The sequence below is a fragment of the Mustela nigripes genome, chromosome 17 (assembly GCF_022355385.1).
Source record: "Mustela nigripes isolate SB6536 chromosome 17, MUSNIG.SB6536, whole genome shotgun sequence".
Taxonomy (NCBI): domain Eukaryota; kingdom Metazoa; phylum Chordata; class Mammalia; order Carnivora; family Mustelidae; genus Mustela; species Mustela nigripes.
This window is the reverse complement of record NC_081573.1, coordinates 42062781-42079846: the sequence shown is the minus strand read 5'-3', so window position 1 is coordinate 42079846 and position 17066 is coordinate 42062781. Positions and strand designations below refer to the sequence as shown.

General features: G+C 46.5%; 2 protein-coding genes across 3 annotated transcripts in view; one reads left to right on the top strand and one right to left on the bottom strand.

Annotated features, from left to right (window-relative positions):
• TSNAXIP1 (translin associated factor X interacting protein 1) overlaps nucleotides 1–2525 on the bottom strand; it is a 16448-nt gene extending 13923 nt beyond the window's left edge. Inside the window, exon 1 of one of the 2 annotated variants that reach the window (XM_059383526.1) lies at nucleotides 2251–2525. In XM_059383526.1, the coding sequence (XP_059239509.1) occupies nucleotides 2251–2297 (47 nt within the window). In that variant the 5' untranslated portion in view covers nucleotides 2298–2525. Of the gene's footprint in view, nucleotides 1–1614; nucleotides 1704–2250 lie in introns of those variants that run through there. The other variant, XM_059383527.1, reaches the window with a different exon arrangement.
• A 350-nt stretch (nucleotides 2526–2875) lies between these two features.
• RANBP10 (RAN binding protein 10) overlaps nucleotides 2876–17066 on the top strand; it is a 69903-nt gene continuing 55712 nt past the window's right edge. The window contains exons 1-2 of the mRNA XM_059382805.1: nucleotides 2876–3141; nucleotides 3931–4042. Coding sequence (XP_059238788.1) covers nucleotides 2907–3141; nucleotides 3931–4042 — 347 coding nt within the window. The 5' untranslated portion in view covers nucleotides 2876–2906. The remainder of the gene's footprint in view (nucleotides 3142–3930; nucleotides 4043–17066) is intronic.

Genomic DNA, 17066 nt, shown 5'->3' with positions numbered 1-17066 from the left:
TTCTTTCTTTCTTTCTTTCTTTCTTTCTTTCTTTCTTTCTTTCTTTCTTTCTTTTTTAAAGACTTTCTTTATTTGAGGGAGAGAGAGAGAGCACATGTGAGCAAGCATGAGCAAGGGGGAGAAGCAGAGGGAGAAGTAGACTCCCTACTGAGCAGGGAGCCCCTATGGATACGGGCTTGATCCTGGGACTCAATCCTGGGACTCTGGGATCATTACCCGAGCCAAAGGCATAGGTTCATCCGACTGAGCCACCCAGGCACCCTGGGAAATACACAATCTGAAGGTCCCTTTTAAGAGGATCTGCTGACATATTTGTAGTACTAAGGTCTGGCCTATCCTTCATCATCCTGGCTCTGCTCTAAGGGGAGCTGGAGGAGGACACCCATACTGTGCCTCTAAGGGAAAGAGCTTGGCCCAGTATTCATTTCTAAATACCGGTGAAGGATATGGACAGGAATCAATGATATTATGTACTGCTACCAAATTCAGCCTCAGCAATTACATTCTTCTTCTTCTTTCTTAAGATTTTATTTTTAAGTAATCCCTACAGCTAATGTGGGGCCCAAACTCACAAGCTGGAGATAAAAAATCACATACTCCACCAACCAAGCCAGCCAGGTACCCCCATTATGCTTCCTTCTTAAAATAGATAAACATTTATTCTCCTGAATCTGTTTCATATCCCTCTCAAACATGACTGTATTTTCCTATCATTCCTGTGCTGGGTAATTATACTCTTTCTCAAGCCTGCTGTATGGCTCTTGTAGATTCATTTTAGCTCTGGCAAATAATTTACTTTTTTTTTTTTTGTTTTGTTTTAAGAGAGAGAGGAGAGGAAGGACAGAGAGAGAATCTTAAGCAGTCTACATGCCCAGCACAGAACTGATGCGGGGTGGATCCCACAACCCCAAAATTCATGATTTGTGCCAAAATCAAGAGTCAGACACTCAACCGATTGAGCCACCGAGGCGCCCCTCCTGACTTTTGTAGGCTTTCTTTATTGGGGCAGCAAACCTTGAAGGATTAAAGTTTAGGTAAGATCAGGTTTTTACATTGGTACTGATTAGAAGGGAGAAACTATATTCATTGAACATTTGCTGAATACTTAGTATATGCAAGAGCTGCAATGACAGCTTTACTTATTCTAAGTTTTCCCAACAATGTGAAGTGGGTTGTATCCATCCCCATGTCTGAGATAAAGCAGAGGCCTAGGACTTTTTTTTTTTTTTTTAAGATTTTATTTATTTATTTGACAGACAAAGATCACAAGGAGGCAGAGAGGCAGGCAGAGAGAAAGGGAGAAGCAGGCTCCCTGCTGAGCAGAGTCCAATGCGGGGCTCGATCCCAGGACTCTGAGATCATGACCTGAGCTGAAGGCATCGGCTTAACCCACTGAGCCACTCAGGTGACCCGAGGCCTGGGACTTAGACTTCTCTAAGTTCCCAAAGCTAGAAAGATATTTAGCCAAATTAAAAAAAAAATTTTAATTAAAAAAAACATTTTATTTATTCATTTGAAACAGAGAGATAGAGATAAAGATAGAGAGACCATGAGCAGGAGGGAGAGGTAGAGGGAGAAGGAAAAGCCAACTCCCAACCGAGTAGGGAGGCCCACCTGGGGCTGATCGCAGGACCGTGATCATGGATCGCAGGATGATCTCAGCCGAAGACAGATGCTCAACCACCTGGGCCACTCAGGCGCCCCAAGTTTCTGTTTTAATATGTACATTTTGTGACTTTCCTGGCTAATAGATCTTGTTGTTATATTTTGCAGTGCCCAGAGGCTGCAACCCCTGAATAGACAGCGATTCAACAAGCATCTTTGCCATAAACCAATGGGTGAAGAGGCAGTTTATCCTTGTGGCTAAGAGCTCAGGTTCAGAAGTCTTACATGGCTGGGTTCAAATCCCAGCTCCACCACTTATAAACGTAAGACACATGATCTCTCCAGGCTTCTACTCATTTGTAAAACGGAGATATTACTACCTCATAGAGTTGTGAGGTTAAATGTGCCATATATAAAGCACTTGGCACATAATATATGCTTAACACATGCTGGCTCTTACTAATGATCAAGGGCGCCGGCCCTTTTGCTAGCGCGTAATGTCCTCAGCGGGCTAAGTTAGCCCGGATTCAGTTTCTGCACCACAGATTCTGTGGGGCCTGAAGCCTTGGACAAATGGACAGAGGCATTTCTCTTTCTGGAAGCTCTCAAACCCTCCTCTCTACCCTCAGTTCGGCCAGTGCCTACCTCGATGTGGTCGCGAAGCTGGAGGACCGCGGCTTCTGGAAGGCCATGACCCTCAGGCAGCCGGGCAGCCCGCATCCGCCGCGGGGGAAGCTGTGGTAGTGTACAGCCCGTCGCTATGGCGACCAGGCCCCAGCATCCCAGCGGCTGGGGCGGGGTCACGGTTGTGCCACACCCCCGCTCCCCGAGCAGGCAGGCTGGGAGGGAAGCCAATTAGCAAAGGTGGCCTCAGACCCGGGAGTAGGGTCCCCTCAGTCAATCACTACAGTGGATTTGACTCTAGCTATCAGAACTGAGGCGGGGTGATAAACAGAGGCTATGGGGGAGGGCGGCGAACTGAGGGCCTGGATCCGCCTTGCCAGCGGGAATTGTAGTTTTTGGTTTCTCGAAGTCTCGCCGAACAGGCTTATGACTGAGCAGATATATACTACATCTCCCAAAGTTCCCTACGAGCCCGGGTTGTCCCGCCTCTGGAAAGCTCTGCATTGTGGGATATGGAGTCCTCAATGTGGCGAGGGCTGGCAATGTCCAAAGAGAGGTGTCGGACTCGGACTCGGTTTCCCTGCGGCCTCGGTAGGCTCGTCGGCCATTGGCTGAGCGGGGAAGATCTGGTCCCGCTCCTCCCCGCCCCCAGTGACACAATAGCAGCTCCCTCCAAGATGGCGGCGGCGACGGTGGACCCGGGAGCTGGGAGCCCGCAGGCTGGAGATTCCTCTGGTGGGGGCGCTGGGGGCGGGCTGCCGTCCCCGGGGGAGCAGGAGCTGAGCCGGCGCCTTCAGCGCCTGTATCCCGCGGTCAACCAGCATGAGACGCCACTGCCGCGCTCTTGGAGCCCCAAGGACAAGTACAACTACATCGGCCTCTCCCAGGGCAACCTCCGCGTCCACTACAAAGGTATCGGCCTCTTCTACCCAGGGTGGTTGGGGTATGACCGGAGCATTTGCCGGGCGCCTGTGCTGCCCGACCCCTGCCATATCACGTCCCTTCCCTGGCCTGGGTGCTCCAGGTTAGGCCTTGGCCCCTGCGGGGTGTCCATGGTGTTGAGGCTGACCAGGCCGAGGGTCGACTCTCTAGACTGCTGTGCCCCTGAGACACCCGATGGCAAGAGAACTGCAACAGGTGTCCAAACCCAGTGCAGGGCTGGACCTTCCACCCGAGAGCCTTTTTGGTTATCCTGGGTAGCTCCAATGCCAGCTGGGCCTTTCATCACTGCTTAGTTTTGGGAGTGTCAGAAGAAGGGGGTGGTCACATCCCCTCCATTGGCCAGAGGCCTTTGGGCTTGCTCACCTGCCAGACATCACAGACAGAGCTTGGAGTTTTTTTTTAAAGTTAAGGGGAATGGACTTCCAGAGCTGCCTCCTCCTCTCCTGATCTCCCAGGTGGGCTCTCTATATTCTGGAGAGACTGCCAGCAGCACTTGGGAATCTCTCACATGCATCCACATTGCCTGTACCCTCCTTTGGTTTGTATGGGAGAAAGTGTCTCTGGCAGGGCTGCATTTCCCAGGAGGAAGTGAGCCAAAAGTGGGAGGCTTATGTGTTTGCTCAGTTGTTCTCTAGTTATTCCTTGAACTATGTAAGGGCTTCCCCTGGCCATGAAGGGGTGAAGTTGCCATGGAGCAGAAAAGAACAAGGCTTCTATCTGCATTTCTGCTGAAATTTCTTCCTTGCTCTCTCCTATTAGGTCATGGTAAAAATCACAAAGATGCTGCCTCAGTGCGTGCGACTCACCCCATACCTGCTGCCTGTGGCATTTATTACTTTGAGGTGAAGATTGTCAGCAAAGGAAGAGATGGGTAAGCCCCTTCTTACCATCTTCTTTTCCCCAGCACTGAACTGTTCCTTGTGGTCAGAGTTCGAGGTCTCCTGGTTGACACTTGTGACCGATGTGAGCTCCTGAGCTATATGGGTCTGGGCTACAGAGGGTTGAATAGTGGGGCTGCCTCTGTTACCTGACTGTTGGTATGGCCTGGTTTTAAGCGGCAGCTGTTAGTAGCAAGTAGGTGCATTGCCATCAACAGGTAGAGGAGGGGACTTCTAAAGAGATTTAGTGATTACACTTCTAAGGTGATTATGTAATGAGATACCTCACAAGTCAGGGAAACCAGTAACAAGTTTACATTAACAATTCAGTATCCAGAATGGGATTTTCCCCACTGTCCTCTGGCATTTGTGACTTCCCTCCTTTCACACTCTTGCTGCATTCAGGGTTCTTTTTTATGGCATTTAGTCATGTAGAGGCCTCTGTAAGGCTTCAAAGGGATCGTAGAGTCGTAACAGCATTCATCATAGCTGTGGCAGCCACTGGCCTGTCATCTCAGGGTAAACAGCATGCACATGGTCAGAATCAGGTGACCTCGCTGCTCATAAACTTGTTTTTCAGTCCAGGGACTTGAACACCAGTTGGACCAGCTTTAAGAAGGTCCTCATTAAAGTAAGCATTAAGGAGGCTCCTTATTTTAGGGTGATCTAAGCAGACACCTGGAAGTCAGAGGGGGAGATTTCTCGTTTTTCTTTTTTTCCCTTTTTCTCCTACTCTCTTTTTTCCCATTGATTGTGACATAGCAGGTGTTTAACTTATGAAATAACATGATTTCAGCTGTCTTGGAAAGGCATTCCTCATCAGACCCTAGGTCTGATGTGGGAAGTTTGCCAACTATACCAGTGACCTTCGTGCCAATCCTGAATATGTGTTTTTGAGCATTCAAAATACTTCCTCTCTCTTAGGGACTGCCCCTCTTGTGGTGCATGCAAAATGCCCACCCAAGGGGCTGTGCTGGGGGAGGACTGCTATAGTCAAGAGCTTTGCCTGCTTCCTCAGTGAAATTGTGTCATCCTTGCCTGGGATGGTCGTGTGGCCATGGGTAGATGGCGCAGATTCAGTCTCTTTGTCTGTGCTGTGGAGAGCTAGGCCAGCACCTAAGCTGCCTTTAACCCCGGGATTCCATGATTCTGAAATTCTGATCATGGCATGCTATTACATCTTTTAACTTTTATCCTGTCTAGTTAATTTAAAGATAGGAAATATACTATTGGAGGGCTTTAAAGTTTCTATTTTCCTTTCCCATCATCTGATCAAAGCACAAAGTGTTTGAACTAGTGTGAATGAGAATGGCCTCTTAAACAGTGCAAAAATAGTTTTGGTAGAGACTAAAATGGCAGTGGCTGGAGTCTTATATTGTCAAGGAGACCGAGGAGCATTACTTGGACTTTAGGGAGGAAAATCAATTGTCTTCTATGTAGTCCTAATCATAGATAACCGCTGAGCTAGTGAGAAAACAGAATACTTTTTCAGAAGGGGAGTGTTTAAATGTAGAGACCTGAATTCCTTCAACTGGCTTTTCACATTTCCGTTGTAAGCGGATCTTGCTGGAAGAGGCCCTGTGTCTTGTTAGTTGTCTTTACTATAGTTTTTGCCTGCAGATTTAAAGAAAGTTGGGCATCTTATCTTCTGTCAGTTTCTGTAGCCAGCATTTTTATATGTGGTTAATATAACCAATAGGCTGACCTGGAAACCTCAGTTTTTTTTTTTTTTTTTTTGAAACCTCAGTTTTAATAAGGCCTCATGTCCTCTGTGTTTGTAGTGGCCTGCTTCACTTGACCACCGTCAGATAGCAAGTATATGAATGTCTCCTCGTGGCCTCTTTATGGAATCCCTGAAAGCTGTCTCATGGCTAGAATGTAGCCAGATAGTGGGTTCGAGGAGGCGAACGGCAGAAAATAATCAGCTCATTATTTGTTTCCCATCCGTAGTGCAGGCGAGTTTCTAACCTAGGTTTGGTCTGTGACCCAGGTGTTAACCAGTTGTGTTGTATAGCTTTCCTGTATGCTTGAGTTCCAGCCTTACGGCGTCTCTGAAAAGTGGCTGGAGCAGATGATAATGTGGTGTTTTTTTTTTTGTTTTTATTTTTGTTTTTTTAAAGATTTTATTTATTTATTTGAGAGAGAGAGAGCATGAGAGGAGAGAGGTCAGCGGGAGAAGCAGACCAGACTCCCTGCTGAGCAGGGAGTCCGATGTGGGACTCAATCCTGGGACTCCAGGATCATGACCTGAGCCCAAGGCAGTTGCTTAACCAACTGAGCCACCCAGGCACCCTAAGATGTCTTTTTAAATTTGTTTGTTTGTTTTTAGAGTTTATTTTTTTAAAAGATGTCTTTGTTTTAAAGGGAGGGGGAGAGAGAGAGAAAGAGAAGTGCACACAAGGGTGTGGAGGGGCAGAGGGAGAGACAGAAATCCTTTTTGTTTTTTTTTTAAAGATTTTATTTTTATTTAATTGAGAGAGAGTGCATGCATATGTGCGCACAAGTAGGGGAGAGGGATAGAGAGAGAAGCGGACTTCGTGCTGAACATGGAGCTGAATGTGGGACCTGATCCCAGAACCCTGAGATCATGATGTGAGCTGAAGGCAGACACTTAACGGACTGAGCCACCTAGATGTCCCAGAAAATCCTTTTTTGTTTTTTTTAAGATTTTATTTATTTATTTGACAGTGATCACAAGTAGGCAGAGAGGCAGGCAGAGAGAGAGAGAGAGAGAGGAGGAAGCAGGCTTCCTGCCCAGCAGAGAGCCTGATGTGGGACTCGATCCCAGGACCCTGAGATCATGACCTGAGCCGAAGGCAGAGGCTTAACCCAGGAACCCCCAAATCCTTTTTTTTTTTAATAAAAAGATCTTCTTTGGATGCCTGGGGGGCTCAGTGGATGTGCTCTCTCTTGTGCTCTCTCTCTTTGTCAAATAAATAAATAGTCTTTAAAAAAAGATTTTATTTATTTAGTTGAAAGAGAATATGACCTCATTGGGGAGGGGCAGAGGGAGAGGGAGCAGAAGCCGAGTCTTTGCTAAGCAGGGAACCCGAAGCAGGGCTCTATCCCAGGACCCCAAGTTCATGACCCGAGTCTAAATCAAGAGTCAGCCACTCAACTAACTGAGCCACCTAGGCACCCTGATAATGTGTCTATTTTGTGAGTTAGTCCTGAACCCCTAGAATGTTTGGTGACCTGTCCTGGCACTACGGCTTTGAGTGGCCCAACTTGTTAGATGTCTTTGCCTGATCCTAGACATATGTATCTCTGCTGGTGCCTTTCCCCATTGAGTTCTCTCCCTGGGTAGAGTGAAGGAATGTCCAGTTGGATTCTTAGGGGATCACAGTGTCCTTAAGAGACAGAGCTACAAGGTGTTTAGTGCTGAATGGGGCCAGAGAAATGTGGCATACTCTGTACTGGGCTTGATTTACTAAATCTGTAAATTTGTTTTTCTGTAGTTTTGAGTACATTTGTTAAAGGTGTTTATGAACCCATTTATCAATGTCATTTTCTAGAAAGGCCTTTGTTTTGATGATTTTTGTAGAACGTACTAATCTAGTCTAGTTAGATAGTTTCATTTCAGGGGTTCATGGAGTATTTAGTCATACCTACTATGTGCTAGGCTGGGTACAGGGAGAATAAAGGTAAAGCCAGCACAGACCAGCTTTGTCCTCAGAAAGCCTTTGGCCACTCAGCAGAGAGTAGACAGAAATATTCTCTGCAAGAGGAGGCAGAGTGTGGGTTTGGTTTTGAGGGATGAGTAGGAGTTTTTCAGCAGGTGAGACCTGCTGGACCTAAAATGAACCTGCTTAGTACCTGGCTTGAAGTCAGGGTCCTGGGCTTTCTGGGCACTCCTTAATGTAAGAGAGAGCTAAAGAAGGAGGGGCTACATTTAAGCTAAGAGCTTGGTACAAACTGATGGGCTTCAGCTGCATTTTGCCGAGTCACCAGTGCTGGGAACGGCAGGAATTGGGTCTGGTGGGTGAGGAGACATCAGAGCCCTGCCAGTGGTGCCAGGAGATAAGGGCATTCAGGTTGATCTTGTTAGAAAGCCACTGAGGCCCTGAAGCTGAGGGTTCCTTGGGGAAATGACTCGCTCAGGCAGAGTTTGTGGACTTGTGGGTGTCCCCAGCTCTTAGTGATGACACATGGAGGGTGTGGCTGGCCAGGCTGACAGATGCTCCAGTGTGACCCTCAAAATAGACTGTAACATCATCCCAGCAGCAGCAGCCTCCTGACATGTGATGGGTGGCTCTAACCAAGAACAGCAAGCCTGGGCTGGAGCACAGGATGGAGTTAAGGTGTGTGGGGGGGTGGCTTTTCTCTGCAACTGGTGCCCAGGCCCAGGTGCTGGCCACAGCCAGCCTGCCTTTGCTTGAACTTGCAGCTGACTTCCTTTGGCCAGGCAGCAAAGCACTCATCATTAATTCTGTATACCACAGTGAGGCACCCATTGTTTAGTCTCGGTGCCAGGCCGGGCCTTCAGGAGCACAGGCCTGAGGCTCATCTAGGGAGGAGGCAGATATGCCTACACATACAGCCTTACAGGGTGGTCTAGAAAAGGCCATTCCATAGTGTGTGCTATACCCAGGGGTTGCCCAGAGATTGGGCTTTCTCTGTGCCTGAAAGTTTGGGGAAACCTTCATAGAAGGGGTGATGATGCTAAATCTGGAAGGATGAATGAGGGTTCCAGGTTTTCACTTTGTTGAGAAGCAGGTGATCCAGGCAGAAGGAGTAGTGTATAAAAAGTTGAGGAGCACAGAGTATGAGGTAGGCAAGGGCCAGATCAGAAATACCTTGTATGCTCTGGCTAAGGACCATGGGCTTTATCCTGAGGTTGGTAGCAGTGTTTGAGGACTTGGATCTGCCCACACTTTTGAGAGTGGATGGGACAGAAGAGATTGCTGCTCTGGTTCAGTCAGCCTCTCAGGCTGAGAGCCCTGTCCAGCGTGTGCCAGTAGCTTTAGGTCCCACACTCTAGGCATGGTTTTCCTGAAGCCTGTGTCTTCTCTCTCTTGGTTGGTCTTTTTCCTGTATGGTAAGATACAGAGGAGGGATGTTGAAGACTGGTGGCCAGAGAGGCTTCCTGGGGGTGAAAGCACTCCGCCTTTGCTTGGTCTTTGGTATTTGGTTTTTGCCAAGTCCCACCTGAAAGACGACACTGTCCATAATTTTCCATGGAGACCCAGAGAGCCGCTCGCTCATTCACGATCTCACCTGCCATGTTTGTGATCTGTAAAGCAACTTGAGCTCAGGCCCTCCAGCCTAGAGACAGTCTGTGGCTGGCCCTTGGGTTCCCTCGCTCCGTGCACAATGGCATTGTGCAGTGCCATTGCAAAATAGGTGGTCATTTTTGGATCTGGGGGAGGACGCTTTGTCCTGCCTGTCCTGAGAAGTAGGTTCTGTCTTTGCCCAAGGCAGATACAGATGGTGGTTGTGCCCTGTTCTTCCTGACTGCCCTCCAGTTCTGATGGCATCACGGGCAGATGCTGAACTGTGGGCTGCATCTCTCCCTGGTAACACATTGCACGAGTGTTTGTATTGCCTACCTGTGTTGGGGATTAAAGCCCAGGTCTAGCTGGGCTCACTGAGGTGTAGCTCTGATACAGGGTGAGAATACTGGAGTCCACACGATGTCCACTTTTCTGGAAGGACATTTTCTTGTGCTGAGCACATCTGGACTTCCCTGCTCACTGTGTGTTGCACCCCCAGGCTCCAAGCTGGAAGCTGAGAGTGGGGAGTATGGCTGCCTTCTTGTAACTGGGGGCTTCCTTAGTCGAGCATCAGCCTCTGGAGAGATTCCTGAAATTCACTGCACAGCCCTTCTCCCCAATTCCTGCCCTCATTGTTTTTTTTTTTGTTGTTGTTTTCTGGAATGTTTGTTCTTTTCCCTAAATGGGTCACTATGTAAGGGAGATTCCCTGTTAGAGGGGAAGCAGGAGCCCATTGGGGTGGAACACAGGAGGATGGACTCAGTAGCTCTGCATGGGAAGCATGGGGTGTCTGTCATCTTATTCTGGGGCTGTTAGGAAAGAATAAAGGTTCCCAGTGTGGGTCTCTGTGGGCAGGGGTCAAATTGCAAAGAAAGGATGGATCTCTAGAGAGGGGTGGATAATGTCACCCCTCTTCAGGTTGTCACTCTTCCTCTCCAGAAATTCTGCTCAAAATCCATATGAAATGTCTTTGTAGCTCCAGGATCCTGGCATTTTGTTGAAATATGAGGTCATGACTCTGTTGCTGGAAATGAGGCTGGAAAACTTGGTGATAGAAAAGAACCCAGCCCTTCTCATGAGGAGTCCAGCTCTGGACTGTGTAGAGCAATGGGGGAGGGGCTGGGTAAGTCTTTTGCTCTCTTCCCCTCCTACCTCTTGAACCTTAGGAGTGGCCTGGGATTCCAGGGAAGTTTATTCAAGGTTATGGGGAGGGCAGGTTTCAAGGCTCAGATACCTCATCTGCACTCAGCTTCTGTGGCACATGTTACTGATTGATAACAGTGCTCATCCTTATCTAGACAGAGCCCCAGGAGTTTTCTTAATGTGCAGTGCACCCGGCAGTTGATGTTTTTTTGGTCAAAGGGACGGAGGCAGTTGGAAGATGAGAGAGCAGAAAGGCAGTTGTGCCCAGGTGCTGTCAGGGCTCAGCTTGTGTCTTCTGGAGGACATTGCCGAGGTGCAACTGAACCAAAGGGAGGCAGAGGGGATGGTTTGCTGGGTAGAACTAATTATCACCCAGTATACAAAACCATGTATCTGAAATTGATATTGGCTCTTTTACAGAATGCTCTCTTTTAATAATAGCTGTTGTTCTAGGAGTTTATTAGTAGTTATATTTGCTTTTATTTATTTATGTGCCAAAATGTAAATAATACATAACATTTTTCAACACCTGACACAGTGTACATTTAAAAAATAGCAGAGAGACAGGGCACCTGGATGGTTTAGTTAGTTGGTTGAGTGGTCTACTCTGGGTTTTGGCTCAGGTCGTGATCCTGGGGTCATGGGATTGAGCCCTGGGACAGGCTCTGCACAGAGTCTGCTTGAGTTTCTCTCTCCTCCCTCTGCCCCCCTAACTTGTGCATGTGCTCTCTCTCAATTAATCAATAAATATTAAAAATATATATATAGAGAGATGCAGGTTTAAACAAATGTAGTTTATTGCCATTATGTGTATCAGTTGAGGTGAGTGCAGAAAACAGAAACCATTCCAGATATTTTAAGCAGAAAGGGGTTTAATACATGGAATTTGGGCGCCTGGGTGGCTCAGTGGGATAAGCCGCTGCCTTCGGCTCAGGTCATGATCTCAGGGTCCTGGGATCGAGTCCCATATCGGGCTCTCTGCTCAGCGGGGAGCCTGCTTCCTCCTCTCTCTCTCTGCCTGCCTCTCTGCCTGCTTGTGATTTCTCTCTGTCAAATAAATAAATAAAATCTTTAAAAAAAAAAAATACATGGAATTTGATGTTTTCAAACTCATTGGGCCTTAGAGTTTCCAGGTAATGGTGGGCTAGTTACTTGAATAAGATCCCCTGCTGAAAATAATGAAAGATGCTAAATTACAAACCAGTAAACTCCAGGCCCATTTCTGGATGAATACCTGTAACTAGAAGATTAAGGGTAATGTCTGAGTAAGGGCATTTACTGTGTCGAGACTCATATTAAGTTGGGGAACCAATAGGTATACCTTCTGGTAAGGGCAGTATGTTTGGTTTCTGAATGTGACAGGCTCTGGAAAGTCTTGGTGCTTGAGACTCTTAGGGAAAAAGCCAGAACCTAGAGTGTGTGAGTAACCTACTTAGGACCACTCATGGGGACTGTTCTGCCCCTTCCTGTCTTGTGGGGTCTCTGGGTGTTTTGATGGTGTTCTTGACAGTGGATGTATGAGGGTCTCCAGACTCACATTCAGAACCACCTTCCTGCCTACAAGCACATTTTTTTTTTTTTTTTTAAAGATTTATTTATTTATTTGACAGAGAGAAATCACAAGTAGGCAGAGAGGCAGGCAGAGAGAGAGAGAGGAGGAAGCAGGCTCCCTGCTGAGCAGAGAGCCCGATGCGGGACTCGATCCCAGGACCCTGAGATCATGACCTGAGCTGAAGGCAGCAGCTTAACCACTGAGCCACCCAGGCGCCCCAACTACAAGCACATTTTGACTCTAGGCCCCTTTTCCTTCAAGCCTGTTTTTTCTTGGGTGGTGCCGAGCTGGGTTCATTCATCTCTGTTATGGACCATCTCTCAGTAAGGGGCCTGCACAGATATGGGCTCAGTGGGTAACTGCATCCTCTGCCAAGTGGGGGTGTGGTTGCTGGAGGAGCAGCATGTACACACAGCAGCCAGTGTCCTGATGGCCTGTGGTTTTAAGCAGGCCCATCAGAGTATGAAATAAAATTCCTAGCACCAAATATTAACCCTTATTTCAGACCTAAACATCAGTTGGTGCTTTTCCTGAAATGTCTCCCAGGGACCATTTTGTAACCATAGTCCCCAAGATCTCTGTTACAGAGGCTGATGATTTCTTTATCTAGGGCAGATTCTGATAGGAACAAGATTGCCAGCCTGCTGAGCTGTGGCTAAGGTGTTAGATGTCAAGATGAAGCTATCAGGTACGATTTCAGTAGCTCCACGGGGGTCTGGGGCAAGGGACAGAGGCATTGGTGACCGAGAAGATTGGCAGCAGAGCTGGTACCTTCCCTCAGCCCCCATGAGCTATCTCAGCTCTGAGACCGAGGAGCTTGTCTTTTTTCTTTCCTCTTCATCACTTCCTACCAGAGCTCTGTGGGCCTGGAGATATTCAGCCTGTTGCTCCCCCTGCTTGTGCTCTCATTCTCTCTGACAAATAAATAAATAAATAAATAAATGAAATCTTAAAAAAATATGTTCAGGTGCAATGGTCATTGGCTCATATCTTTTTTTTTTTTTTAAGATTTTTATTTATTTATTTGAGAGACAGAGCGAGCAAGCATGGGCAGGAGAGAAGGGCAGAGGGAGAGGGAGAAGCAGGCTCCCTGCTGAGCGGGGAGCCCGCCGTGGGCCTGGATCCCAGGTCCCGGATCCCAGACCTGAGCTGAAGCCAGACGCTTAACCAACTGAGCCACCTAGGCGCCCATTGGGTCATATCTTTTTTTTTTTTTTAAGATTTTATTTATTTATTTATTTGACACAGAGAGAGATTACAAGTAGGCAGAGAGGCAGGCAGAGGGGGAGAGGGAAGCAGGCTCCCCTCCGAGCAAACAGCCTGATGCGGGGCTTGATCCCAGGACCCCAAGATCATGACCTGAGCCGAAGGCAGAGGCTCAACCCACTGAGCCCAGGCGCCCTGGTTCATATATCTTAAGCAGTATTTATTAAAAGTGCCCGGGGCACCCCGTGACTCAGTCGGTTAAGTGTCTGCCTTAGGCACAGGTCATGATTCTGGGGTCCTAGGATCGATCCCCATGTCAGGCTCCCTGCTCTTTGGGGAGTCTGCTTCTTCCTCCCCCTGCTCTTGTGCTCTTGCTTGCTCTTTCTCCCTCTCAAAAAAAAAAAAAAAAAAAAAAAGTCCCTGTGGGCTTGCCAGCCCATGAAATCCACTTTCTCTCTAAGAAGAAATTGATAGAAAATAAAGAGCTAGGTGGGTGTTCTTCACCCTTGTCATCTGCTGTTTGCTTATGGTGAAGGACTTCTTTCTTCTGGCCCTGACAGGAGGCCAGAATACTCCGATGCTTTCCACTGCGCCTTGTGCCAAGGCTTCCTTGTTTCATTTGGAAAAGTCAGATGAGGCTAATGCTGGCATGCAGGGCCGTGGGGGGTGTTATTGGTGACTGTGTGCACGTGTGTGTGTGCTGTGCAGTGTATGATACATATATGACATGTATCATTTTAACCATTTTTATTTTATTTTATTTTTTAAGATTTTATTTATTTATTTGACAGAGATTACAAGTAGATAGAGAGGCAGGCAGAGAGAGAGAGGAGGAAGCAGGCTCCCTGCTGAGCAGAGAGCCCGATGCGGGACTCGATCCCAGGACCCTGAGATCATGACCAGAGCCGAAGGCAGAGGCTTTAACCCACTGAGCCACCCAGGCGCCCCTTAACCATTTTTATTTTTATTTTATTTTATTTTATTTTATTTTATTTTATTTTATTTTTTTCTTAACCATTTTTAAATGTACAATTTGGTAGTATTAATTACATTCACAATCTTAGGCAATCATTACCACTGTCTATTTTCCAAAACTTTTTCATCAGCCCAAACAGAAACTCTGTACCCATTAAGCAATAATTCCCTATTTCCCCCTCCTCCAGCCCTTGGCAACCTTTCTGTTTCTATGAGTTTGCCTATTCTAGATATTTCAAATTACTGGAATCCTACAATATTTTCCTTTTGTGTTTATTTCACTTAGCATAATGTTTTCAATGTTTGTGTTGTGATCTATATCAGAAATATTCCTTTTTATGGCTGTATGTATAAACCACATTTTGTTTATCTTTTATCTGTTGATAGACACTTGGGTTTTTTCCCCCCATCTGTTGGCTATTGTGAATAATGGTACATAGAAGTGAACATTGACGGAGAAGTATTTGTTTGAGTCCCTCTTTTTAAAAAAGATTTGTTTGTTTGTTTCTGTGTTTGTTTTTAAGTATTTTATTTATTTATTTGACAGAGACATAGCAAGAGAGGGAACACAGGCAGGGGGAGTGGGAGAGAGAGAAGCCGAGCTGGATGCCCAATGCGGGGCTTGATCCCAGGAGCTTGGGATCATGACCTAAGCTGAAGGCAGACACTTAATGACTGAGCCCCCTGGGCGCCCCTAGATTTGTTTATTTTATTTATTTATTTATTTTTTAAAAAGATTTTATTTATTTATTTGACAGAGATCACAAGTAGGCAGAGAGGCAAGCAGAGAGAGGGGGGAAGGATGCGGGGCTCAATCCCAGGATCCTGGGATCACACCCTGAGCCGAAGGCAGAGGCTTTAACCCACTGAGCCACCCAAGTGCCCCTAGATTTGTTTATTTTAGAGAGTGCATGAGGGTGTGATGTGGGGTAGGGGCAGAGGGAGAGAGAAAAGCAGAGTCCCTGATACAAGGCTCTATCTCATGAATCTGAGATCATGACTTGAGCTGAAATCAAGATTAGTCGCTTAACCAACTGAGCCACTTGGGTGCCCCTTGGGCCCCTCTTTACATATTTTGGATATTAAACCCTTATCAGATACATGATTTGCAAATATTTTCTCCCATGCTCTAGTTATCTTTTCACTTTCTTGATAATGTGTTTTTTGTTTTGTTTTATTTTAGATTTTATTTATTTATTTATTTGACAGAGATTACAAGTAGGTGGAGAGGCAGGCAGAGAGAGAAAGGAAGAAGCAGACTCCCTGCTGAGCAGAGAGCCCAATGCGATGCGGGGCTCGATCTGAAGACCCTGGGATCATGACCTGAGCCGAAGGCAGAGGCTTTAACCCACTGAGCCACCCAGGCGCCCCTTGATAATGTTTTCTGATGCACAAAAGTTTTAATATATTTTTTTTTTTTTTAAAGATTTTATTTATTTATTTGACAGAGAGAAATCACAAGTAGATGGAGAGGCAGGCAGAGAGAGAGAGAGGGAAGCAGGCTCTCTGCTGAGCAGAGAGCCCGATGCGGGACTCGATCCCAGGACTCTGAGATCATGACCTGAGCCGAAGGCAGCGGCTTAACCCACTGAGCCACCCAGGCGCCCCAAAAGTTTTAATATTTTTTTTTAATGAAAAAAAATCTTTTTGAAGTAGGCTCCATGCCTAATGTAGGGCTTGAACTCACAACCCTGAGATCAAAGGGTTGTGTGCTGTACCAATGGAGCCAGCCAAGTGCCCTAAAAGTTTTAATTTTGATGAAATCCAGTTTATCTAATTTTTTCTTTTGTTGCTCATGCTTTTAGTGTCTCATCTAATAATCCATTGCAAAATCCAAGGTCATGAAGCTTTTCCCTGTTTTCTTTCAAGAATTTTATAGTTTTGGCTCTCGTATTTAGATTGTTGATCCATTTTTTGTTCATTTTCATATATAGTATGAAGGAGGGGTTCAACTTCATTCATCTGCATGTAGAAGTCCAGTTGTCCCAGCACCAACTGTGCCCCCCTCCCCGCCCCCAGAGAATAGGGGAGGGAGAGAAAATACCGAGCGGGCTCCCAGCCCAGTGTGGCGCCCTAGGTGGGGCTCTATCCCACAACACTGAGATCATGACTTGAGCCAAAATCAAGAGTCCGTTGCTTAACCAGCTGAGCCACCCAGGTGCCCCTAGCACCAGTTGTTGAAGAGACGGTTCTTTCCCCATTGAATGGATTCAGCGCCGTTGTTGAAAGTAATTTCGTGATAGATATGGGTTTATACCTGGACTTTAAATTCTGTTCCATTTGTCTTTGCGTCTACCTTATGCACCCCATTGTTTGGATTACTGCAGTATTCTAGTAAGTTCTAAAATCAGGAAGTGTGAATCCTTTAACTTTGTTCTTCCTTTTTCAAGATTGTTTTAGACACTTGGGGTCCCTTGTATATCCATATGGTTTTGAGGATTGACTTTTCCATTTCTGCAAAAAACACTGTGGAATATTGGTAGGGATTGCGTTGACTTTTTGGGTCAGTTTGGAGACTATTCACAATACTCTCTATCTTAACAATATTAAGTCTTCTGATCCATGAACACAAGAGGTCTTTCCATTTATTTGTCTTCCTTAATATAATTTCTTTAATTAAATTTAATTTAACTTAGCATTGTTTTGTAGTTTTTAGTGTAGGAGTCTTTTGCTTCCTTGGCTAAATTTATTCCCAAGTATTTTACTTGTTTGATGCTATATTATAAATGGAATTTTTTTTTTAAGATTTTATTTATTTATTTGACAGAGAGAGATCACAAGTAGATGGAGAGGCAGGCAGAGAGAGAGAGAGGGAAGCAGGCTCCCCGCCGAGCAGAGAGCCCAAGGCGGGACTCGATCCCAGGACCCCAAGACCATGACCTGAGCCAAAGGCAGCAGCCCAACCCACTGAGCCACCCAGGCGCCCCT